The sequence below is a fragment of the Pagrus pagrus genome (assembly GCF_965226575.1).
Source record: "Pagrus pagrus genome assembly, chromosome: 16".
NCBI lineage: Eukaryota > Metazoa > Chordata > Actinopteri > Spariformes > Sparidae > Pagrus > Pagrus pagrus.
Window position 1 is genome coordinate 1,980,827 of NC_140200.1, and position 25,335 is coordinate 2,006,161.

A 25,335-nucleotide genomic window follows, 5' to 3' on the forward strand; every position below is an offset into this window, starting at 1 on the left:
GGTCCTCAGCAGTCAGACTTCACCGCTCCAGTTTACCATCTGAGATGCACTTGACTGGACCGTGGAGGTTCTGACCCAGTCACCCGGTCATGGCTCTCCATCTTCTTTCCCCGCCAGCGCGTCACTGAAGATAACGACACTTTTGAGGATAAACTTTGGGACTAAGTGACAGTTTGTCGCTGTTAACCCGCCGGACGTGAAGGATGGAGACGCTGTTTTACCTGCTCGCCTTCGCGTTGGCCCGGGTCAGCTCGGGTCTCGGGTACTCGGAGTCCAGTATCCAGTCGGGCCAGAGAGCAGCCAGCAGACACAGGTACGTGTTGTTCATGTGGTCACCTGTGGCTCGGCCACTGTCAGAGAGCCAGAGCAGAGCTGCAGGGCTGCAGTTCAAAACCTGCTTTGGAAAACTGTTGATTTAAGATGTATGATCGGTGGTGAGGGTCTCCTACCTGCTCCTGTCATGTGGTTCTCAAAGTGAGGTCCGGGGACCCCCAGAGGTCCCTGAGAGGGCTCCTGGGGTCCCATTAAAAACAGGGGAATATGTATTTTTTACTCAACTGCTGTTGATGAGTAACATGATGAAGTAATGATTGTTCTGGTCATGAGGTTATGAAATGTGGGTCCAGGGTTTAATTTGTTTCAGTTTGCGGATCTTTAATTTTTTAATTTTAATAGTTTGAAAACTTCTGCTTTCATCGGTCGTTCCTGGTCGATGCAGCCGATACTGCTGAAATGCAGGTGTTGGTATCAGTGAGTACGTGAGTCTGTGCACCGATCTGATACCACCTGATTAGAAACGGGACCCTGCTACTTCCCAGTTAGCTCCGTTAGCTCTGTTAGCTCTGTTAGCTCTGCTTAATGTTACACACCGGAAATCAATTCTTCTTCTGCTGCTCTGAAAGCCAACACAGGAAGTTGTGCCGTGCTGCCCCCTGGAAACGACTGTTTTCAGAAGAAGAAGAAGTTGATATCCGGCGTTTGACGTTAAGCAGAGCTAATGGCGCAACTTGGAAGTGGCAGGTCCTCAACATGTCAGCTATTCGACAATATTTGACTCTGGATAACTTCACCGGTACAACAGCAAGTGTTGCCAGTTTCAACACCAGCAACCTTATAAAGCATCGGAAGACGCGTCACGCCAAAGCCCAGGGGTTGGAATCGTATCGGGAAGAAAAATATGGTATCAGAGCATCTCTAGTTATGGGCTGAAACGATTGAGCGATTAACTGATTCATTGATTAATCGATTGATTGAACGTTCCAGACTGAAAACTCCTCTCAGCGTTATGTGACTGTAAACAGAACAGTAACATGTACATCTTGTGTTTTGGACTGTTGGTAAGACAGGAAATGCTATTTGAAGACGTCGTCTCAGGTTCGGACACTGGTGGTCTAAATAATTACTTCATTAATCACTTGATTACTTGGTTTTGTCCCTCATGTCTTTGCCTATAATTTCAACAACAACCTGAAAATCCTCCTATTTGGGTCAAACTCTGATAAAATCCCTCCAGCCATATCATCATTTTCTCAATGAACTTGAAATATCACCTGAGTAACCCGTGCAGGAGTAAAGATGCTGTAAATTCTTGTTTCTAGTGGAAACATCTCATTGGTCGTCCGTCTCTCAGCGTTGGGGCCCTCCTTGAATGGGGGGTGATGGGTACGTGGGAAGGGTTGCGATGATTCAGGGGGCCCAGAGCCGGAGAGGGCTTACTGGGATTATAGATATTTACTGTTTCAGGGCCCCACGTGAAACGTTCTTCAGGGGGCCCCAGAATGCAGTGTTGTCGGAGAAGGAGTTCATCATTCTGGCCTAACAGCATCTTCCAGCAGAGGAGAGACAAATGGGCTCTGTGGGGGAGTGACAAGTCGCAGGATACTGAGCTGAACCTGGACGAAGAACGATAATGTAAAGTAACGATGTGTAATCTAGAGTTAGGATTGCCAAACTGCCATCCTGCCCTCTTTTATGGGACGATGAGGAAATCATTTAGATCTTAGCGACCGTTGATTAATAGTCGCTCATAAATCAGCGATGGCCCTCGCTTGTAAAGCTGTCACTGCTGTCACTGAGCCAACACATGTATGTTTTTATTGTGCTGTTGCAGCCCCATAGTGTGTTATTAGCATGTAATTGAGCTTCTGCCTGAGGGCCCCCCCCCTCTGTGGACAGATCTACGTGTGTGTGTGTGTGTGTGTGTGTGTGTGTGTGTGTTGTTTGTGTGTGTTTCGATTAATGAATGAGGATGTTTTGGCAAACTGACCGAGTCATAACGTGTGTGTGAATAAACGCAGTCACAACAGAACGACTGAGTGAATGAATGATGGAGGCTCTCACATGTGGTGTGTGTGTGTGTGTGTGTGTGTGTGTGTGCGTGCCTGCGTGTGTTTGTACTTAGCGTGTGTGCATGTGTGTGTGTTTATGCGAGGCAGGCCAGGCTTCTGGGAGATTTGAGCTCCTGCAATATGAGCTTCTATCAGGTTTCTGTCCACATCAGAGTCCAGTGTGCTGCTGCTGCTGCTGCTGCTGTAGCTGCTGCGGCTGCTGCTGCTGCTGTAGCTGTAGCGGCTGCTGCTGCTGCTGCGGCGGCGGCGGCTGTAGCTGCTGCGGCTGCTGCTGCTGCTGTAGCTGTAGCGGCTGCTGCTGCTGCTGCGGCGGCGGCGGCTGTAGCTGCTGCGGCTGCGGCTGCTGCCGCTGCTGTAGCTGCTGCGGCTGCTGTAGCTGCTGCGGCTGCGGCTGCTGCCGCTGCTGTAGCTGCTGCGGCTGCGGCTGCTGCTGCTGCGGCTGCGGCTGCTGCTGCTGCAGCTGCCTGAGTCATGAGATGCCTCAGTATGATGAAGCTGAACTGAACTGAGTGGAAGTCAAGACAAGGACAGGTAGAGAGTAGAAGAGGGAAACAGATTAGATAAGTGAGAAGAGGACAAGAAGAACAAAGATGTGGAAAACTGGCAAGACGGTCAAAGAAAAAAGAAGCTCTGGAGCGCAGAGAGAGAACCCAAGCAGCCGTGACGGCTGAGGATGAAAGAGCAAGAAAAAGACGAGGAGGAGCAACTCGACTAGAGAAAAGACAGGAGACCTGGATCCTTTAATGCAATCCCCCTGCTGAAACCAGTAGGCTATGAAGGAGTCAGCATGGCTGCCCTGTGACACACACACACACACATACAAACCACAGACACACACACACACACACACACACACACACACAAAGTGACGCGTCAGGGAGAGGAATGCGTTGGCCCGTGGCAGTGTGGTTTGCCCCTCTGACATCTGTTTGAACTCAATTGATCTGTTTTGACAGATGTGTGAAGTATTCCATAAGTGGTAAAGGCTGCTGAATGAACGCAGGACGTCCAGCAGGGGTCTTAGCGAGGGCTCAGGAGGACCCCGAGCTGTCCGACACATCTCCTGCCAAAATGTCAAGAGCTGCACGTCAGCTCCAGACATCGACGGAGGAGGAAGGAAGAAGCGGCGTGTCTGGACTGTTGATCCGTTCAGGCTCGTGTACGGTTCTGAAAGACAAGACGTTGCATCACCACTGGAGGGGAGCAGGGAGGTGATAACTGACCCGCTCTCTCATTAATCTGACTTAAACTTCCTCCTTCTTCTGTTCTCTTTACATTAGTGAGTGGATGCAGAGGCCATGAAGATAAGCACACACTTTACTCTTATTCAGTCACTGGTAGGGATGAACCAGTACTGATACCGGTACTGGTGCCTGGTACCTCTGGCACCGCCACCTAATGCTACCTTACTGTACTCTCTCTGCAGTAACAACACTTTAATATCAGGTGTAAACACTTTAAATACAACAGACAGTTCACTCAAACCGGATAACTGGAGTGAAGTGAAGAAACTAACGAGTGTATAGTTATAAACAATCAAGTAACTGTGAAAGGAACATTAATAACAAGCAGCAATAAGCCACTGCAGCGTTTAATCTACCTCAGCCAGCGAAGGTGAAGAAACACCAGCGTCCTCCGTCACACACTGTTGTCTGTCTAATACACGACTGCCTGACTCGTCACTTTTAACGTCACACAGAGATGATTTTTATTTTTGATGATCCTTGCTGCTTCATGTGAAACCAAAAGTAAATTCACTGAGTCTCACAGTCAGAAACCATAAAACAAAACTACACGGGACGCAAACTCTGACAGAAAAGTGTTTCCCTCATTCTACGTGGACTGGACGGACACCGAGCTCTCTGAAGCATGCACTGCTACGTCCTGCAAAACCACGTCCATCCAGGAAGGTTTCAGGGAGTCCCATTGTCTGTGATGTTGTTGTCACAACAAGGTTTCGGACATTAAAATATCAGATACTGTTTGAGCGTACTGCAGAGGTTGTTGGTGAGGAATTTCAGACGCAGCCAGTGGCCGAGTTTTGGCTAACGCTAGTAAAAATGCTAACGTAACTGAACTAACTAAAGATAACTGAAGTTATCTCCAACAACTTCTCCAACCAAGCTAACTGATTACATAAAGATGCTGATGAGGATGCTGACGCCTCGTCGTTCATGTAGGACGGCTCAACTCTCGGTGAAGAGGTGCAGCCTCAGGTTCGACATGTTTCCCTGCTCAGCTTTGTATTTTACATTACAAATACTGCAGCCAGTGTTGTGCTGTCTCGCAGTAACTTGTTGCAGCGGTGATGTCTCACTTTCTCTCTTTTCTCTCTCTAACGTGCTCTCAGCCACCGACATGTGGCACTGATTGATTTAACATGAATTGGCACTCAGCAGTGCCGATGAAATTTGGTCGGTATCTTTAAAAAGCAGCAGACCCGAGTGTCTGGAGTCCCAGATGTTGTGCTGACATGGACTGTTTTTATGTCTGTAAGTAGCTGATTTCACGGCCTTCTGTTGAGTGGACTGAGAACAGGAGAGCTGAAGAGTTGATTCATTCTGAAAAACATAAGATCTGAGCCCTTTAACGCACTAATGCATGCACACTATATGAACATTCATGTAGTCACGATGTGGGCGAGGGCCTCGTACCATGAATCAATGCTGCAGCATGTATATAACAGTGTCCTTCCAACATTAAGGAAACAGTTTGGGGAAGGCCTTTTCCTGTTTCAGAGTGACAATGCAACTGTGAACAAAGCCGAGCAGATAAGAAAAACTTTTCCCAAGTTGACTGAACCGCACTGAGCTGTGACCTCACCCTCACCCTCACCCTCGCCCTCACTCTCACCCTCGCCCTTGCCCTCACCCTCGCCCACACCCTCACACACTGTATCGCCCAAAAGTCTAGTGCCAGACTGGCCTTGATGTACACTGTGAATCCTGCTTGGATATCTCCTGGAATTACACATTTTAGATTCAGATTTCAGATTAATATTTGGCACTAAACTACACGAAAACCTCACCAGATCGTAGAAAATCTTCTAAGCTTCAGGAAAACCGACATCAGGTGGCTGTAAAGTCACTAAAAACATCTTTTTCCATTAGAGAGGACGCGAGCCATGTGAAACCAAAGATGGGCCGGGACTCTTTACTCGCTCACCAAGTACAACAAAGCTACACGACTTCTCTTTGACTCTTTTACTGACTGTGACGGATATGTCTGCCTCTTCTGTGCTTTGTAGTAGGGAGGATGTCAGCAATTCATATACTCTAATGGTGATGGAGTGTCTGAGGAGTTACCCTTGTAGGATTAGACAGTCTTGGCACGGAGAAAAGAATAATTGTCTGTAATGAAGCTTCTGTTAATAACTGCCCCCGGAGCAAGCTGATTGACCCCAGCGGCTCCAGTGCAGCAGAAGCAGACTGCAGCTCACAGTCTGCTGTTGTGGTAACACAGAGTTCAGGCTTCGTTGCATGCAGAAGCCTGATGGGGTCAGTTACCGTGCATATAAACGTGTCTATCACAAGGGAACAGTCACACCTGAGCATTATCTCAAGACACAGAGGAGAGATCGAGTCTTCTGCTGCCAGTTTTCAGCTTTCTATTTATATATTTTATCACTCGATTCAGGCCCGTCGATTTAAACGTGTGAGTTAAAATAACAGCCGAGGAAGAGTTCATGAAACTGATCCTGCAGGTCGAGAACCAACGCTGGCTGGACTGGAGGTCTGTCTGCATTTCAGGGCACTGATTCAACCACCCGAAACAATATGGGCACTAAGACTTTCTCACGACTCGCACTGGAAAACACTGCGTTTACATTTACATCAATCCACTTAAATATCCATTATCTGGATAATCGTGACTATTTTTTTAAGAATATGTGATTCCTGGTTGTTTTAGAGCCGATTTAAGAGTTTTTAAGCTTGTTTTGATGATTATCAGGTTGATATTGTGAATTTAATTATTGTATTGTATAAGTATTTTCATATCATTCCAACAATTCTTCTTTTCAGCTTCTTGCTAAATTAGTGACTTCCCAACGGCCTCAGCTTCACTTTGTGTTTAGTGCTTACTGGCTATGCTAACATGCTAAACTGTTGAACATGATAAACATCACCAAGTTGTAATTGTGCATAAAGGAACTGCACGTAGCATTTTATTGTACGACCGATTGTTCAATGAAAAACTACGGAAACATGAACCTTGTACCGTGAATGTCATTGTTAGCATGTTAGCATGCTGACTGGCTTTTAACTCAAGTAGACAGGCCTGACCATCGTTAGCAGTGCTGTGGGCTCACAGTCTTGTTTTGTAGCTTTGCCAGCATCATGTCTCTCACAGTTCGTCACTACAGTTGTGATAGCGTACCAAAATGCACTAGTAGGCCCTTGTTGCCAGACAAGTGGACTGTAAGAGGATTGTCCTCATCTTGACCAGAACCTTGGCACACATCCAGACTCGCCTCATCTGTGGGATGTTCTGCTTTCAGCTAATTAGGGCACTAAACAAATCTCATTATATGTGGTAATGAAAATGTTGGAAAAGGAAACTTTTCAAGTCACAGCCATTGTCACCTAATTGCCCTAGTTCCCAGCATGCATTTCATGTGAGCAAGCTTTTCTCCACCTTGTTTAGATCAACTTAAAGAACGCTGTCAGAGATCTGGATCTGTTCCCACCACACATGAACATTAAATCTCCTCCCGACATGAAGAATAACTGGAACAACGTGACAATCCATTTCACTGCTGAACTCACTGGTGCGTGCTTCAGAGCAGCTTATGAAGCCTCACCTGAACTATTTTTGGGTGACTGCAATTGTAAGGCTTTAAGGAGACTTATGTTTCAAGTGCGATGCCTCCATAAATGGTTAAAATCCAAGCGAGCCACAAAAAAAAACCCCCGCAGACCTGCGAACGCTGACGTATCGGTGCAATAATGCTAAAGCAAATGGCAGCATCACGTTGTCCTCTGTATATCTTGGTGACCGCCAGGCTAAACAACCAGAGAGACGTTTACACAGTCACACTGTCCCTGATGCTGGAATGAGGCCAAAGGGAAAATGTGTGTGTGTGCGAGTAAAACTGCATTTTAAGACAGCGCAGATAGCCTGCAAGAATGTGCGTGTCTGCCTTTGTGTGTGTGTTTGTCGGTCGTCATGCGATCGCTCAGGCGTGAGTGAGTGCACTGGAGTGTGTGTGTTGTCGTCTCTGACGGCCTGTGTGCTTTTCGGTGTGTGTGTTCAGGGGTATACCTTTACAAGGACGTTGGAGGGGTGCTTGACCTTCGGGTCACAATTCAAACAGTGAGACACGCCCCCCCGTCCATCCACTCATTCAGGCCGCTGTCGAGCCGTCCCTCCAAACCCAATGAAAGATCCCTCAACAAAAGGCGCCGCCAAGTGATTTCTTTGTCTAAGTATTAAACCTCAGCTCTCCTTCTTCCTCCCACTTACTCTCCACGGCACTTTTGTCACAGGCTATTCTGCTTTTACCCACAATTCTTCTTTTGTAGGCCTCACGCAGAGACGCTGCTGAATAAAATGAAACCTGGTATGTGTGGGTTGAGATGTCAAGACCGCAACTTCCTGAAGTGTCTGTCTGCTGTTTTTATAAGGAGGTGAAATTTATTGGGGGATAAATCGATGCTGAGGCAGGTGCAGGAGCTCCATTCACACCGAGTTATGGCTCAATAAATAAAAATAAGAGGTGTACAATGGAAGTTTCACCGCTCGCTGTCTGGCACAGAAGTAATGAAAACACTGTTTGCATGTCAGCGAAGCACGAAGTGTATTTGTGTTAATTAACAGGCATGTAAGTGTGTTTAGGCTTGTGTGCGGTGCTTGTTTGTGTTTATGTCTGATGTGTATGTGTGAAATCAAACAGCTCCTGATCTGCTAATCCTACTTTGTGTGTGTAACTTGAGTCAGTCAGTGTGTTCATGTCAACAATCAGGTGACACGGCTATAAAAATGAGAAAGTGGTTCCTTGTCACCACATTCTGCCGTTTCCCTTCATGATAAAGAGTTTTATAGCGAGTTTCAGCTCATTGTTTCGGTTTTACGGCCGCAACTTTCCTGTTCTGTTGTTTTACAAAGAGCAGAGAGACGACGTTAAACCTGCAGCTGATGTTTCCCTCAGGACGTCCTTCACACAGCTCCAGATGAAGGATCATGGTGCTCTGTATCTGCTACATGAATTAATTATGTAAATATGGATTATGTCATACACATTCAGCTGCTAGTTTATTAGCTACACCTAGCTAAGCACAGTCAAATATCACAATTTTACTTTAAAACATTCAAAAATGATCAACATGTGAAGACGAATCAGTTTTGACGTTATGTCAACAACGTCGGCTGCAGAGACATCTACAGTAAGTTAGCGTAGCATAAGTGAGCTAAGCAGCTAGCTCTGGCGTTAAATGGCTCCTGAGCTAATGATGCTAACACCAACATTCCCTTCATTGCTCAAAGCTCCCAGTCTGGGAATGTTTGCATTAGCTATGACTGTTAGCTACACGGCTAACTGAGCAAATGAGTTAATAGCAGCTACAGTTAGCAGCAGTTAGCCGTTCTCTGCCCCCCGTTTGTTTGGAGAATGATTTTACATATTGCACCTTTATTGGCTGCAGCAATCAAATCACATCTGGACACATGGAGGATCGGGTCTGACTGACCCGTCTGGCATCTGGTTGAAGTCTTTCAACTTTAAGCTGTAGCATGGTGTATGAACAGTCTTTACAGGAGACAAGGACTAACTTGTTGATTTGTCGGTCCACGTCTCGTTAACTTGTCCTCTTCTGTTAGAGAGTGAAGCACAGCCGCCTTCAAATCCAGCCCAGCTCTGTGATAACGGGTCCAGCTCAGGGTCCTCGAGGTCCGAACGCTTGAACAACTCAAAGTTTACATTTAAAGAAACCATTGTACATTGTAGTTTTACATTTCTTTCTTTATCTGATAAACATTCTACAAATACATGCTGATGTGATGATACGTGCAGGAACTGGACTGTTTGTGTGCTGCAGCTTCCTGCGCTGCTGATATGAAGGAAACACACACACAGATCTCCAGTTATGAGGCTGTAAACTGTAATCCTCATGTTTAATCTGCGTCAGTTTATAACGGTAAACACTTTTATGTTGCAGTGCTGTTAGACTCACGCTCTTATTACTCTAGTGTGTGCATGTGAGTGTCCTCCTGGCTGCGTTGTCTCTTGTGAGTGCAGGTTTGTAATTTATATTTTGCACGTGTTGAAACGATGCCAGCTGCAGTTAGTGGACTTTCATCTGGATTAATGGGACTTTATTGGATTAATGTGTGGAATGTTTAACTTCACACCGCTCAGAGGAGGGAAGGCCGAAGGGTTCGGAGCTGAGCAGTTGTTGACGGTGTCACCCTTGCAACGGGAAACGGCACAAGTACACTGTTTTCAGCTCAAAACTAACGCTTAGTCATCCTCCTGCAAATATAAAGCCTCCTCTTGTGTGTTTCCTCGGAGTGAGACGCCCACGATGGAAAGATGGAAAACGAAGCAGCAGGGAGGACGCGTACAGTAAATGTGGGTGTGTGGAGGCGGCGGGAGTTGTGTGTTTGCATAATAAGTGCGTGTATCCGTCGACATCTGTGTCTGCTCAGTAGTGAAAAAGGAGTGATGGTTGGGTTTATTTATATGAGACGGTGTCTGTTCTCCATCAGTGAAGATAGGGTGTGAACGCTGCCAACTTTATGCTTTATCTGCTGCGTCTGTGACCCTGAGTCAGTAAGTCAGGATAATAGATCGGCGGCGCTGGTCCACTGAATCATAGTGACAAAGAAATAACACAGTGGCACTGCAGGAGGACGACACAGAGCTGCTGTGATCTATCGCCGCTGTTGTATTTTACATGCTCTGTGTCGGTCCAACTCCTGATGGAGATGTCAAACTCCCGTTTCTCAAAAGCTTTTCAGTCCAACATACACAGCACAGTGTGACAGGCCGCAGAACAAGATAACCCCACGCAGCATAACGCAATAAAGGCTCAGTGCGATGAACCGCAAGAGTCTGGAAACACATGAGGGGAGAGCCAGCTGCGTGTGGAGGCTCTGGTGTCGGCTGGTTTCAGATGCCTGGTGGCACCGGAGCTCTGATAGAAACATTAAATACGCTGTAACAAACCACAGAATAGCAAAGAAACACGTATCATACGTCGATGCAAAGCCACGCGGAGGCCGTGGGATCACTGCAGATCTGTGGAGAGGCAGTGACAGAAGTGTTTGGATGCAGTGATTCGGTGCTGAATCCCCCCGAGATGAGTTTTCAATTCAAATCACCTCGAAGCAACATGACATACTGTGAAAATACAAAGAGAGCGAAAACTTCTGCACAAGCTCTTTGATAGAAAGTAAATCTGCTTCTTGTCTGTCGGAGCTCAAAGAGAACTTCATGTGAAAAACTGTCTAAAGAGAAGTTCCTACATCTCAGTGAAACGTTTCCTGGTCGTTGTGTCTTGTTTTACTTGTAATGAGAGTTTTCCACTTGAAGTCAGAGAAATATACTTTAAGACTATAAGAGTTTTTTAGTGTAACCATCATAAGGCATGAAGTAAAGAGACTGACTGCATTTCTCTTCACTTTAATCAGTTGTTTAGAACAAGACAAACTGGACTTAACATTTTAAAGTGACTTGTTGAAGCTTCAGTTCAGTCAGTTAAACGCATCGTTAATGCTTTAATATCTTATTAATAACAACACTTTCACTGATGTTATGTTGAAGACTGAAGATACCTGTCACAGACCAAAGACAAGAGTTCAACTGAAACCAGCAGTTAGCCCGACTGGAGGTGGGATGTTGCTGTTTGGTGGATTTGGTTCATCAGAAGTTGAAGATGACATTGATTTCCACAAACAAAGTCCTCATTACTCTCATATAATCCACCAATAGGTCTTAAAACAAGTTAATTTCACTGATTTAAATCCGTTCACCTGCAGAAATTGCTCAGATGTAAGCAAATTCCTTCAAACCTGAACTCTCTGTACGGCTGAACACCACGAGGAGTACGGGTCAGAGAGGCTTTTAGTGTATCTCATGATTCTTGAGAAAAGCCTTTACAGTTAAACCCGACAGTTAATTAGTCCCGTTCACTTTCCCACGTACGGTAGTGACAGGAACAGGAGGTCAGGAGGGGCAGGGGAGGATCCAGCATGATAAACTCTTTGTGTCAGTCAGCCGAGCTCTGGAATGAAGGAGGAGGACGGCCGTCCGCGGGGAGCAGAGGAGAGGTGTCCTCGCGCAGAGACAACAACAAGTACGAGAAGATGAGACGGAGACAATGAACAGAGACGTACAGGTGGAGAGGGATGGATTAAAACAGACAGCGGCGGTGAGAAAGTGATCCACACGGACAGGGAGAGCCTGAAATGGAAAATAAAATGGTTTCCACAGCAGGAGACACGTGGAGAGGACTGACGTCCACCAAGACAGACAGACAGAGACAGACTGACAGATATGAGGACAGACAGAAAGAGGAGAGCTGCTGATGGACTTTCCAGCATGAAGGAACTCCTTGTACGCTCCAACTTTTATCTGTAAACCCTTCATAGTTCGGCTCAGACGCATCCGAGAGCGACACTAATTGGCCATAATGACCACCAGGGGAAATAGCAGTGGACGGGGATTCTGGGTAATATGAAAATGATGATAGAAAGCGACTGAAGGACCGTCTGTGTCTAAAAATCTCTCTGCAGTCGTTATCGAGGGAGATATCTGAGGGTCAGGACGGGTCAGAGGGACGAGGACACACTGAGCAGTGTGTCGGCAGAGGGAGTGTGTGGGAGTGTGTGTGTCTCTTGTAATCCTGTCTCTGCGAGCTCGAGTCGTAAGACGTGTTTATGAGGAGACTTTTGTCATGAGGGATCATTTTGGACGGTCTCTGAGTAAAGATTGAGAGCAGGATTAAGTGGAAACCTTTAATCTTTTATATTAAAAATGTTTGTAGTTGTGACTTCACGGCTGCTTCAGGAGCAGCGTGCAGCTGTTTTCAGTACAGAAAGAGCCTGTACACACTGAAGCGCTCAGTCAGTGCCAATGGGGACAGACAACTAGCTGGTGAACATAGTGGAAACATCCAGCAGCTGTGAATGAGATTCGTCCCCACAGAGTCGGTAGGAAGCAAAAAAAGTAGTTTACCAGGAGAGAATATTCCACTCAGAGCTGCCAAGCAGCCAGAAACACGACTCCTTATAACTGTAATGTTGCTCTGTGTCTGCTGGATGAGAAGAAAAAGAAGAAGCTGTTATATAATTCATAAAATCAGTGAATCCAACGAATATTAGCCGAGCAGCCTTGCTGAGCCACGTGTTTGGTTTTGTAGCTGCACGTATGTGAGGTGTTCTCGCCCATCCTCCGTTAATCAACGTGAAATTGTTGAAGAGTCTTTTTAACGGGCAAAAGTAAAATATTTGACGAGTGAAGATGAGACATCGTCGAGCTAAAGGCCGGCGTGTTTTTTCTGTTGCATCAGCTGGTTCATCCACTGATTCCCTCACACAGGGCGCCTTATCCAACCGGCGTCAGCCCGCCTGCCCTCGCTGCTTCCTCTGCAAGCTGTTGTGCAACCCGCCTCCACCCCAGCTCCTCCTGTTCATGCTGCGTCTGACCAGCCAGTGATCGATGCCTCTCTGTTCTGTGCCCTCGGAGCCATAGCACCAGATATATATTACTGCAATGGAAATAAAGTTTCTGTTGGTCCTGACTGAAATAAAAACATCAGTCATGTCGGCTACTGTACCTGCAACATGAGCCACTGCTGAGGGCAACAATGGTGTTGGTAATATTATTGAGTTTACATCAATATCTTTGAGGGGAACAAATCATATTTTTCCCGGGATGGGGGGTTGTGTCCCCCCTGTCCCCCCCTGGGATTTACGCCCATGATCTCAGACCTTCTTCTGAAGTACTGGTGGGTGGAGGCTTTTCTTCTAAGCTAGCTTTTGCTTCCAGTCTGCGTGCTAAGCTAGGCTAAACAAGTCATCCTGTCTCCACTTATTCTTACTGTTGCAGTGGTCGCTGATGTTGCCATCCCTCCACTTTCCAGGGAAAACACAGTGAGGGACTTTCAGAAGACTCGTCTCGATTTGGCTGTGATCTCATATTAGCTTTAGTGACTGCAGACTTTGTCCTTCACTGGACGTTTAGACGGGAAACCTTCACTTGAAAACACATCCAAGCTTTAAAACACTGACTTGAAATTGATATTAATGTTCTGGTCTCACTCTCGAAAGAAAAGCAACTCAGCTTATTTCCCAAAAGTATTGAAAACGTATAAGTTGAAGTATTCCTTCACCCCAGTGGTCGAATCCAAAAACACTCTTCTATCTCATTTCCTGTTAAATATCTCGACTGCTCAAAGTGTGTGTGTGTGTGTGTGTGTGTGTGTCTTTGTGTGGGTCGGTTGGTGTGGAGTCGGGGAGGCGTACAATGGCAGCCATTGTTGCAATCACACAGTTATCTTGAACTAATCTGACATTTGTACCAGCAGACAATTTCTCTTGAATGTCGTACAGAAACAATAATCAGTCAGAGGTTTGAGATATTTATCTTGAACCTCGCAGCCGAGCCAAAAAAGTTATTATTTTTCCAAAATCTTTCCTCGAAACAAAGAGCAGCAGCAGCAGAGTGAACGCTGAGTGTGTAGCCGGGCTGCTCTGTTTGTGTCAGCGCCTGACTCTGACTTACAGTAAACCTCCAGTCATCACTCAGTTATTCATTTGTCATTTCCCTTTGCTTGTGTGTGCAACTTCACAGGAACTGGTGTGCGTACGTGGTGACACGCACTGTGAGCTGTGTGATGGAGGACGGGGTGGAGACGTACATCAAACCAGACTATCAGCGCTGTACGTGGGGACAGTGTCCAAGAGTTGCGTGAGTATCTGTTACTCTCTCACATCTCCAGCTTCCTGTCCCACAGACGTTTGTATCATCTGTCTGTCCGTATGTTCCCACCTGTTTCCCGTCTGTGGACTCTGAATCACTCAGCTCTTTCTCATTTTCAGTTTTCTCGCAGGAAAGTCTAGTCGAGGAAAGGAGGTGTCCGGTTGTGTCTGGGCTCATGTGTAGCCAGAACATCACTGCAGACATAATTACAGCTCAGTATTTGTCTGATTAATCCCAAACATGACGTTCATGTCTGCTGCAGAGCCTGTTGCAGGCCTGGGGACATCTAATACTACAGATATTGGATGATATTTATTAAAGATGTGATTTATCGAATGATATTTTCCTAATGTGGATGTTGAGACAACATTAATCCAGCGCTCCTGATGTTCTCCCTACTTTGATGTTTTCACCATGTTGTTCGACCCGGGCCTGGCTGCTTGATCCCCCTGCTTTCCAGGGGCCTTGGCCCTAAACCTGGGCTATGCTAAGAATGAAGCCAGGCACCACAGTCTGGTCTCCTGCCCTGTAAAAACAATCTCTTCTTCTTACTCAGTCTTTTTTATGACTCTCCTCCTTTCTTACTCCCTCTCTAACTCCTCCTCCCCGCCATCTCTCCAAGCCCTGTTTTTGTTTTTCCTCTGAGAGTACGTCAAATCCCTTTTTCTCACGCTCTCGGAGCAGAGAGCTGGAAGACCAAATCTTTTCTATGGCACAGAAAAGCCTCCGTGATACCTACGGTAATGTTTGTGGGTTGGCATTCGGGACGGCAGCGTGCAGAACCTTCTCAGTCAGAGCTTGTTAATGTGCCCGTGACGCTGCCACGAAACTCTCAGACTTCCGGGCCAATTCTGGTCCGTTTATTGCATCGGTACTGTAACGAGACTCTCTTCAGCTGCAGAGCTAAAAGACACATTAATGATACGACTACAGAAGAGCCATCCAAATAAAACATTCATGTTTTTTTCCAGAAGGATGGTCCTCGAGCCAGAGAGTAAGATTTAGTACTGGCTGAATGCCGCTGATTTCTTTTGGAAAATGGGACAAAAATAACATTTAAAGTTTACAAAGCACTCTTAATCCCATCCATCATCGGCAGATAATTTGCAGCTATTTCCAGACATTAATGACTCAGTGCACATTAATATCAACAGTGTGCTGCCGTGGTATTCGGGACAGGATTCAGAGTCCCTGCTGGGTCCTTGACTTGGTTATCAGGATCACACTACAAATTTTAAATGTCAGCGTTGTGATATGTCACAAGTCATATTTGTTTATATCCCAAGTTAGTCTGCTGACATTTTGTCCCAGAGCTGCACAAAATCCTCCTGGAATCATTTTATCAGATATTTTCCCTGAAAACAAACATGTTTTCTCACATCTGTCGAACAAATATTCATAGTCCAGGACTACAGTTCGTCATTATGATGCTGCCACACACTTTACCTTTATCAAAAAAATGCAACTTCTGCGATTTGGATGTTGCTTTTGGCTCGGTTTCTATAATACGTTGGTTATTTGTGCAGCTCTACTTTGAGCTAAATGTTTTTGTAATATCAGCATGCTGACATGCTCAAAATGGTGTTTAACTACCATGTTCACCATGTTCACAACCTTAGTTCAGATGCTAGCATGCTAACATTTGTTAAGTAGCACTAATTCATCTTCTGCGGCGCTGCCTTGCCTGCAGGAAGTGATCAATACTGGTAAAAAACCTGTATAGACTCGCTTATTTTGGCAGAAAAGCAGCATAACAGTGATGACTGTTGCAGCACACAGCTGTTTAACACTTATTCTAGTACATAAAATATCTCTTATAGCAGCTTTAAGTCCAGATCTCATTTTATATCTGACATTTCTGTGTCGTCCTCAGCTACCGGACCTACAGGAGGCCGAGGTATAAGGTAGCTTACAAGATGGTGACAGAAATGGAGTGGAAGTGTTGCCATGGCTACTCTGGAGAAGACTGCCACGATGGGCCGAAGGTAACCACGGATACTCAGGTGAACGGTGGGCGACCCCGCGTCACACAGACGGGACACAACACAGGTGGAGGCCAGAGAGGAGAGGGCAGAGATGGTGAGAAGATACCAACACTCCACCTATAGGATAGAGGATACAATAGGATCGCTCACTGCACGGCTAACTAAGCTAACTAGCTAATGGCAGCTACAGTTAGCAGCCATTAATGTGAGAATGAGTGGCTGCTAACGCTGCTTCTTAATGTGAGCATGTTTCTGTTTATTGACAGAAAAGCTCCACACCTGTACATTTAAAGCTTCTGCACATCGTTGAGTTTTTGTTCTGCAGTAAATATAAAATCTTAAATTCAAACTTTCATATCGTCTGTTAATCTTTTTCTTTGTCTCCAGGCGACACTGAGAAGATCAGGCAGCTGGAGGAAACCATCCGCGGTCTGACCAAAGACCTCCACAGCATGCAGACCACCATCCACGGCATAAACCAGAGGCTGTACGTGAATGTTGTTTTCAATACGTCCTCTACGTGGTGCGAGTGCATTCACCTACACTCCAAAAATCCTGTTTACATTCAGGAAACTTAGATGTGCTGGCTTCACTGTGTAATGTATATTACACTGTAGATCATTTCATGTTTATTGTAGAAAGTCATTGAGACACGTTTGTTTATTAGCATGTATACAGAGCTCATGTGGGGTAGGAACATATAAATAGCTCAACGCAACATTAACATCATGGGATGCTGTGTAAATACACTGAAGGTGTCGTTTGGCAGAATCAGATGAATGTAGACTAAATCTTTGTTTCCTCACTTCCTCTCCTGCATACATATATATATATATATATATATATATATATATATATATATATATATATAGAATTAAGCAACGTGTTTACAACGTGTTAAGCTAATCTTTCCTTACCTTCTGTGCAGGCCTGGTCTGAACGGAGCCATCGTCCCTGCTGATTCAGCTCAGCCACACATGAAGGAAACCATCAACAGCATCCAGACAAAGCTGGACCATCTGTACAACAGGACGCAGGTACGCAGCGTCTGTTTCTCTGTACCCGTCTTTATGTAGAGTGTAGAGCATTTACTTAATGTGGACATTTGTTTTCTCAGGTCCATGACCAAACCCTGCTCACCATCAACAACCACCTGGTGAACGGAGGGGGCAACGAGCTGGACGGAGCGGCCAGAGGAGGAGGAACCGGAGGAAACCAGCTGAACAGTCTGAAGGAGGAGATACTGACGGAGCTGGAGAGAAGGGTGACTCTGTCCTGCTCTGCCTGCCAGGTGAACATATAAACATCACATCTCCAAGCCACGAACGTTACTCCTGTGTTGTTACAGCGCTGTTTGAATGTCACCCTGTATACAGTACTTCTAGCTGCAGTTTGCGTAGCTGTAAAATGTTTTATTTGTTCTCTGTGAGCTTCTGTAAGTGATTCCTGCTGCTGAAAGCAGTAATAAAAATATTTACCACACGCAGGCGATAATTCAAGAAGACGGTGATCTCAAAGAAACCAACAAAAAATAAAACAGCACTGCAAAAAGTTAAAGAAAGAAAATGGGCGAGAAGGCCAAACACCATCTGCCAGAAAGAACCGGAGGGCCGGTAGATTTTGTATAAATTGAGGTTTTAATTATGTTCAGGCACAATCATGGGCTCCAGGGCACAGACACATAAAAGACCCCTTTCTGCTGCCGACCACAACCCCCCCAGCCTGTTTCTGTTGATGGTTAAACACTCACTTTACCTTCAGTACTCACACAGTAAACATCAGCTGAAACATTTGCACAAGAACTTCATAAAACAGTCGACATACAAGCTAACTTCTTGTAATCCCTGTTTTTTTTTTGTAGGCTGGTGTGGAGGACCTGAGGCGCCAGCAGCAAGGGGACAGAGAGCGGATCCAAGCCCTGGAGAAGCTGCTCAGCTCCATGGATCAGCACCTGAGGCAGAGCCTGGACATCTCCCGCAGTGAGACTCAACGCTCGCAGGCCTGCTGCAACACCGTCACTGAGCTGGAGAGGAGATTGTCTGATGTAGAAGTCCTTGTCACCTCCACAGCTAACAAGTGCGACACCATTAAAGGGCGGCTGGACAAGGAGCTGGCCGGGACAGGTGGAGGGAAGGCGAGGGTGACGGAGGACCGGTTGAACGGCAGACTGAGAGAGATGGAGAAGAGGGTGAATAACACTGTGAGAAAGGTGGAGCAGAGGTGTACGAACACCGGGAACAACGTGAAGGACAACGTCCAGAGAGACGTCACACAGCTGCGTAACAATGTGCTCAGTCGGCTGGATGATCACGGCTTCAAGATCGGCAAGATAGAGCTGGACGTGTCTGTTCTCGGAGATACAGTCACGGACCACAGCCGGCGTTTAAGTCAGGTGGAGAACATCACCACCTTCCTGGACCAAAGACTGACATCTCTCACACAAATGTGCAACGAGACCTGCGGGCCGAACGGAAAAGGCCGCAAGACCGACGACACTGTGAAAACCTTGGAGTGGAGAGTTGTAGCCAACCAGGAGGAGATCCAGAAGTTTGACACCAGGTTAAAGGATTTGTCCGTGTCAGGGGACACTCTGTTTGACAAAGTGATCAACCTAGTAGACGATGTCAAAAAGATAAAAGAAGTGACCGGGGAGAACGGAGAGCGTTTCAACCGGATCGTCACGGAGGTTGAGACGCTGGGCCGTGACCTGGAGGACTGTTCTGTTTGCAGCAGTGTGGAGGAGGACCTACGCTCGCTCACCAACTCCACCCTGAGCGGCCTCGGCAGGTGCCAGACCGAACTGACGGATCTGCGGAGAAAGGTGGACTCAGGAGAATCTGTCTGCTCTCAGGTGTGCTCCAACCTTCAGGAGGAGGTCGGCCGACTCAGAGAGGAAGTGGAGGAGTGTACCGGGCAGTGTAAAGTCAACATCAATGACCTGAAGAAACGCCTGAACGACCACAGTGTCCATAATGGGAGATTAGGAGGGGATGTGAAGTCCATCCAAGGAGAGCTGGCTGGGGTCATGGTCACGTTTAACTCCATCAACAACACTCTGAAGGGCCTGGGAAGGACTGTACAGACGCATGGGAACAGGCTGACGGATCTGACCAACACCAGGGACGACATCCTCTCTGGGGTAAGGCAACGTGGTGATGATGAAGATGATACGACTGGCACTGATGTTGCTGTTGCTATGACTGTGTGTGTGTTATATTTGGCCTGTGTTACTCTTAAAGCTGAGGCGATGTTTCCTTTCTCAGACTGTTCGAATAGATTTTAAAGGATCGTAGTCAGGATTATAATACTACTTTTTTCATTCATTTTTGGTAGTTAGCATGGCGTGCTGTCCTTCAGTGGAGCAGGTAACAACTCAGCACAACTAATTAAACTCTAATAACAATCTCCACCAGGGTTGGGCGATGTCTGCGATGCAAAATTGGCATATGACGATGACTACAGTGAAACATCGGGGTTGGACGATGACATCGTTGTTAGCGCGTCCCCCCTATTAGCTCACCACTGTAGCTGTGCCAGGTTTAAAAGCGTCCTCGTCTCCTCACCACATGTCCCTAACTTAGCTTTGTTCAGCCTCGTATGCATAAAACAACGTTGGTTGATTAGCTGAGGACGCTAAGCCGAGGAAACTGTATAAAAACATCACGACTGAGAGAAACAGCGGCCCGCGGGAAAAGAAACACTGCTGCCACAACTGAGCTGGTTTAATAATAAAATAATAAACGGGACATGGAGACGTCATGTTGGACTGAGCAGCAACATACTTCTTTTCATTTCCTCTCCCACATATCACAAACAACATCAACTCTGAGACTTCATTGTGCTCTCTGGTGAGGAGCCTTTTGAATCACGATGTTACGATATCATCGGCCCAACCCTAATCTCCCCCAACTCTGCACACTGAACTGAGTTTTTGGGTCTTAGCCGGTACTAAATCCATGTAGTAGAGAAGTGAATGTTTGGACTAGAGATGAAAAGTCAGACGATCAACAAAATCAGTAGGACTCATCCTCTGCGGAGACTGAATATCTGTACAAAAGTTCATGTCAATCCATCCAATAGTTGTCGATATATTTCAGTGTGGACTAAAGTTACTGGTGTGGCTCCCGCCTTGACCCGCAGAATCCAACAGAAAAGCTCCAGCTACTGTTGTTATAATGATGATTGTAATTGAGCTGATCTACGTGTTGTTTTATTAAACTGTATACACTGAAAAATAACTTTTCTTTATGGACTGTGAAAAGCAGAAGTTAATCAAACATGCCTCGTGCTTATCTTGGCATCAGTGTTTCCACATAATATTATTATAGTTAGAAAAATATTTGAGCATATTACAAACATATGAAGTCTTCTTGACAGACGTGGCTCAGATAATATGCTTACATATTTTTGTGTGTATGAGATACCAAAGGAAAATAAATTTGAGCAAAGATGGAAAAAAGTATATTTATACGAACTTTGTCAAAAGAAACTCAACCAAAGAGTACACACATTAACAAGAATCTACATCCTCTACAAGGTGGAAGATCTGCGGATGGACCTGACGGACCACGTCGACGACTCGAAGGTTCGATTCGGCGGTCTGAGCAAAGAGATCCAGATAATAAGGAGCAACTTTGTGACTGAGGTCGGTGAGTGCCGGCGGTCGAGCGACGGCCTGGACCGGAGACTCTCCAAGCTGGAGGGACTGTGCGGACGCTTCGACTCTGTTTCAGACAGCCTGGAGAGGATCAAGGAGGGCCTGAACCGACATGTGTCTGGGCTGTGGGGCTGCGTTAATGAACTCAATGTCACGGTGACGTCTCAAGGAGATCTCATCCACGACATCCAGACCGTCCAGCTGGAGAACGTCCACTCCGACATCCACAGTCTGAACTCCTCAGTCGTAGACCTGGTCAGAGAGTTCCACAGCTTCATCGAGCAGGACTTCACGGGTGAGTCGCCGGGGAACGGGTGCGCGGGATTTGACTTTTGGACAAGAGATAGTCCTCTTGAAAAGGAGGCGAGGTCAGGGTGAGGGGAAAACAGACCACAGAAAGAATCCAGGCTGTCATCCTGAGAAGCGCTCACTTAAAGAGCCTGTTAAAGTCTGCGATCTGTCTGAAAGAGGAGGTTTTGTAAACACGAGGGTAAAAGGCACTTCCAGGTTAAATGTCTAAGCTTTCTTGGCTTCATGTGAATGTTTTCAGAATGTTTTAAGCTCTTACTGGTACAGAGGACTAACAGGAGGGTGTTTCCCAGCTGTCATTAAACATCCTCCTCCTTCAGGTCCGCCTGGTCTAACAGGCCCCCGCGGAGAGAGAGGCGAGCGTGGATCTCCGGGTCCTGTAGGACCCCCGGGAAGGGTGGGACTTCCAGGCAGAGAGGGCAAGCAGGGACCAACTGGACCTCCAGGTAAAGACATCGGACTTTGTCTTGTTATTTGATCACACTTCTTTACATCTACTGTCAATATATTGTGATAAGAGTGAAAAAACAAACGACATGAAAGACACGGTTTGATGATTAACTCCCTTCTTATCTTTCATCTTACTTCTCAGGTCTCAGAGGTGAACAGGGTATGTGTTGTTCTTACTAAACACCAGATCAAAGCGCTCAGGACACTTTGATCCTGGTCTCAGACTAACTCCTACTCTCCGTCTCTCCTCCACGATCAGGTCTCGCAGGCTCTGATGCCCACGTGCCGCGCCTTTCTTTCTCGGCTGCGCTGACTCGACCGATGAGAAGCGCAGGAACCATCGTGTTCAACGAGGTCTTTGTCAATGAAAACAATATCTATAATCCCCGAACAGGTGAGTGCCAGATCCACTTGAGTTTGGAAAAGGGCCTGCAATAAAAATCTTTAGTTTAAAGGGTCAGTTTGCCCAAACTAAAACAGACACTAGATAAGGTGTAATTACATGGATCTTCTGCATAATCAGATAACAGTTTAGGATATGTTGATTTAAGAGTTGATATGTCGGTAAGTTGACGTGCGAACTTAGCTAGGTCACGAGCTAACAGTGAAGCACGAGTCTCAAGTGTTAGTTACGCCTCTGATTGACATATTTATTATGAACGAGGATACTTCAATAATGTGAGCACCACTTGAGATAAGTAAAAACAATAAGCATATTTGTTAGGATGTCTTGACCCTTTAAAGTAGTGTAACGTATCAAGCAGATGTTTCCATCGTGGAATAAGAAAGTCTGACACAGTAACTATACAACATTAAGTCTTCCTTGTCCTTGTCCTTGTTATTTCCATCCTCCAGGTTATTTCACAGCTCCAGTGAGTGGGAAGTACTTCTTCAGCGGCATCCTCACGGGCCATAAGAACATAAAGATCGAGGCCGTGCTGTCCAAGTCCAACACAGGCGTGGCCCGGGTGGATTCAGCTGGGTATCAGCCTGAAGGCCTGGAGAAGCCCATGGCGGAGGCCAAACACATCCCCGGAGCTCTGGCCGTCTTTAACATCATTTTGTCGATGGAGAAGGGGGACACGGTCTGCATCGACCTCGTCACCGGCAAACTGGCCTACTCCTCTGAACCCTTGACCATCTTCAGCGGGATGCTGCTGTATGAAACCATCTGATCGAATGTGCAGCAGTCTCGTCGTACTCGAGTCTCTCTGGGTGAAACCTTCAGCGTGAGAGCGTCTAATCTGTCTGCTGGACTGTAAGAGACAGAGCCACAGGCTGGACAGTCAAAGAGACTGAAGTAACTGGACTGGATTCGTTCAGCGAGGAGAAAAGTACTTTATATTTTACTCTACGTCCGAAAGAAGGAAGACATACTTTTTTTTTTTAACCACAATTATTTTTTTTGTGTGTTTCACAGCTTTAAAGAAAACTATTCAAGCAAAGAGCCATTGTGTTTTTACTCTATGATGCAGGGTTATCTTGTAAGTCCACATTTCATACCGTGCTATAAACTTGAATTCTTTCATTGATTAAACCGAGGAGAGCCTTCAGGCCTCGCTTGTGTTAATGAAAGGACGAAAGAATTTGAAGGATTTGAGGTTTTTTGTTTTGTGTGAATGTGTGTGTGTGTGTGTGTGTCTGTGTGTGTGTAATCCACCCATAGCAAATCAAATGTCCGAGTTTATAATGTCGCTCATTCCCTTCATGCTCTCAGTTTCAATTTGACCACAAAAGCAAATTCCCAGAAACAAAACCCCCCGAACGATTGTTTTGGAGAAAAAAACAGCAGAGTGATGTAGGCGGAGGGGACGCAGTCCAAAACCACCGCTCTTTAGAAGGAAGTGCTCAAATGAAGTCACTGACAGTTCAGTGGAGAAGCCACAGGATTTTATATAAATCACACAACAGCAAAAACAATACGACCATTTTAGGACATCAGCTATGCCCAGAAACGCAGAGAGGGAGGTGGAGGACGACCTACGGGAAGAGTGTGGATTTCTTTTCTTTTTTTCCTCCGTCCTAATAAGGAGCATCTAAACTTAGTGAAGGATGAAGTATTTTAAGTTAAGACGCTGTTACTATCTTTACTTTTATGTAAAGCTAACAATAACAAATATTAAAGCTCGACCAGCCTTATCTCTACGACATGAACACACACACTTCCTGCCTTTTTGAAATGTAATTAAAATGTCCCCCAGAAGAAAATATGTTGCATGAAGTTTGTAGATATTCTTGAATGGATTAAATAAAAGGAACATTGCACATTTTCTGCAGAGACAATACAGCAGACGTGTTGCTTCATATTTACATTATGGTAAATGTTTCCTCAGTGTTCAGTGGGAATGTAATGTTATATGTTTCTATGCGTTATATAACCTTGAAAGAATGTAAATATTCCTCAGCAGTTGTGCCCTTTTTGTTAATGAGTTACCACTTCACATTGCCAGGTACTGTATATTTCTTTTATGTTTTTGCCACGTGCCTGAAATACAGATACCCAGTGTTACACAGCCGATGTCAACAAACTCACTTTTATCTGGATTGTGTTCTTTTATTAAACGAGCGAGTGTGTGCCAGTTTTTTTTTTTTGTTACACACTGTTTAGGCTGCTTCGGGACTTCACTTATTTAATCTGGCACTTTTTTGGCTTTCACAAATACACACAGCTGGACTGACTTTTGTTTCTGGCTCCTTTACTTACAAACCTCTCTCATGTCCTCTCTCTCGACTTCAGTAGGTTAATTTTAGCTGAACACTTCAAGGAGCTGCGGCGGTTGAAAAGCCGCCTCATGTGTTGCACTTCAGCGACACCTTGTGTTCGGTGTCGTTACCCTCATGGCTGCGATGTCACTGCTGGAGGAGGGAGGATCACTTGTCCTCCATTCTTTGCACGTTCATTACTTATCAATGGGAATTATACGTCTCTTTATAAGCGTCTCTGCACTCAGTAGCTGTCAGTCCACTGTCACTCACACAAACAAAAACAATGTAAGATGATCTATATGCTGGTGGTCAAGGGCAAAGAACCGGTAATACTACCTAGGCTGCTTAAGGATGTAAGAACACACGATAAGATGGGACTTGTGCCAGGAAGACTTAGGATCACTGTGGGAGATAATGATAGAATAAATAATAAAGATATCAATTCTAGAAAATTCAGATTGTGAACTGGATTATAGCTGCGACACAAGACACCTGAATGTTGCTGCAATGTGACATTCAGGGAGCAAAGTGCTGCTGCAGTGAGTAACGTGGCGTAACGTTTCTTTATATTCACTCAGTTTACTTCTGTTCAGTGTGTTTTTGTCCTGCAGTTTTACACTTCGATGCACAAAAATGACCCGGTGAGGTCGTTTCTTGCGATATCTTCATGAAAATTCACAAACTCTACACTCGTAAGAATTATCTTCATCTTTTACTTCAGAAAATATTTAATATGTTTCAACAGCATACTTGCACATTGATGTGTGGGTGTGTTTTATCCATATTGTGTGGAAAAGTAACGTTACATATTATCATGTATCAACAAATTAGCCAATTTTACAGTAAGCTAACACTAGCTAGCTATGACCGGCTAGTCACACACACACACACACACAAAATGGATGTTGACATTTTTCCATCGCTGTGTTCGGTACAATCAATTTTCTTCGTTTTCAAAGT

The 25,335-nt window shown here is 45.6% G+C and overlaps 1 protein-coding gene across 1 annotated transcript; it reads left to right on the top strand.

The window, feature by feature from the left end:
* Positions 1-24,243, top strand: emilin1a (elastin microfibril interfacer 1a). The gene is made up of 12 exons (XM_084377812.1): positions 1-313; positions 14,140-14,256; positions 16,142-16,347; positions 16,641-16,740; positions 17,182-17,290; positions 17,371-17,544; positions 18,115-19,392; positions 20,791-21,205; positions 21,540-21,665; positions 21,812-21,829; positions 21,929-22,063; positions 22,525-24,243. Exons 1-12 carry the CDS (start codon positions 204-206, stop codon positions 22,842-22,844), a joined length of 3,108 nt encoding a protein of 1,035 aa, XP_084233938.1. The 5' UTR covers positions 1-203; the 3' UTR covers positions 22,845-24,243.
* Positions 24,244-25,335: the final 1,092 nt, after the last annotated feature.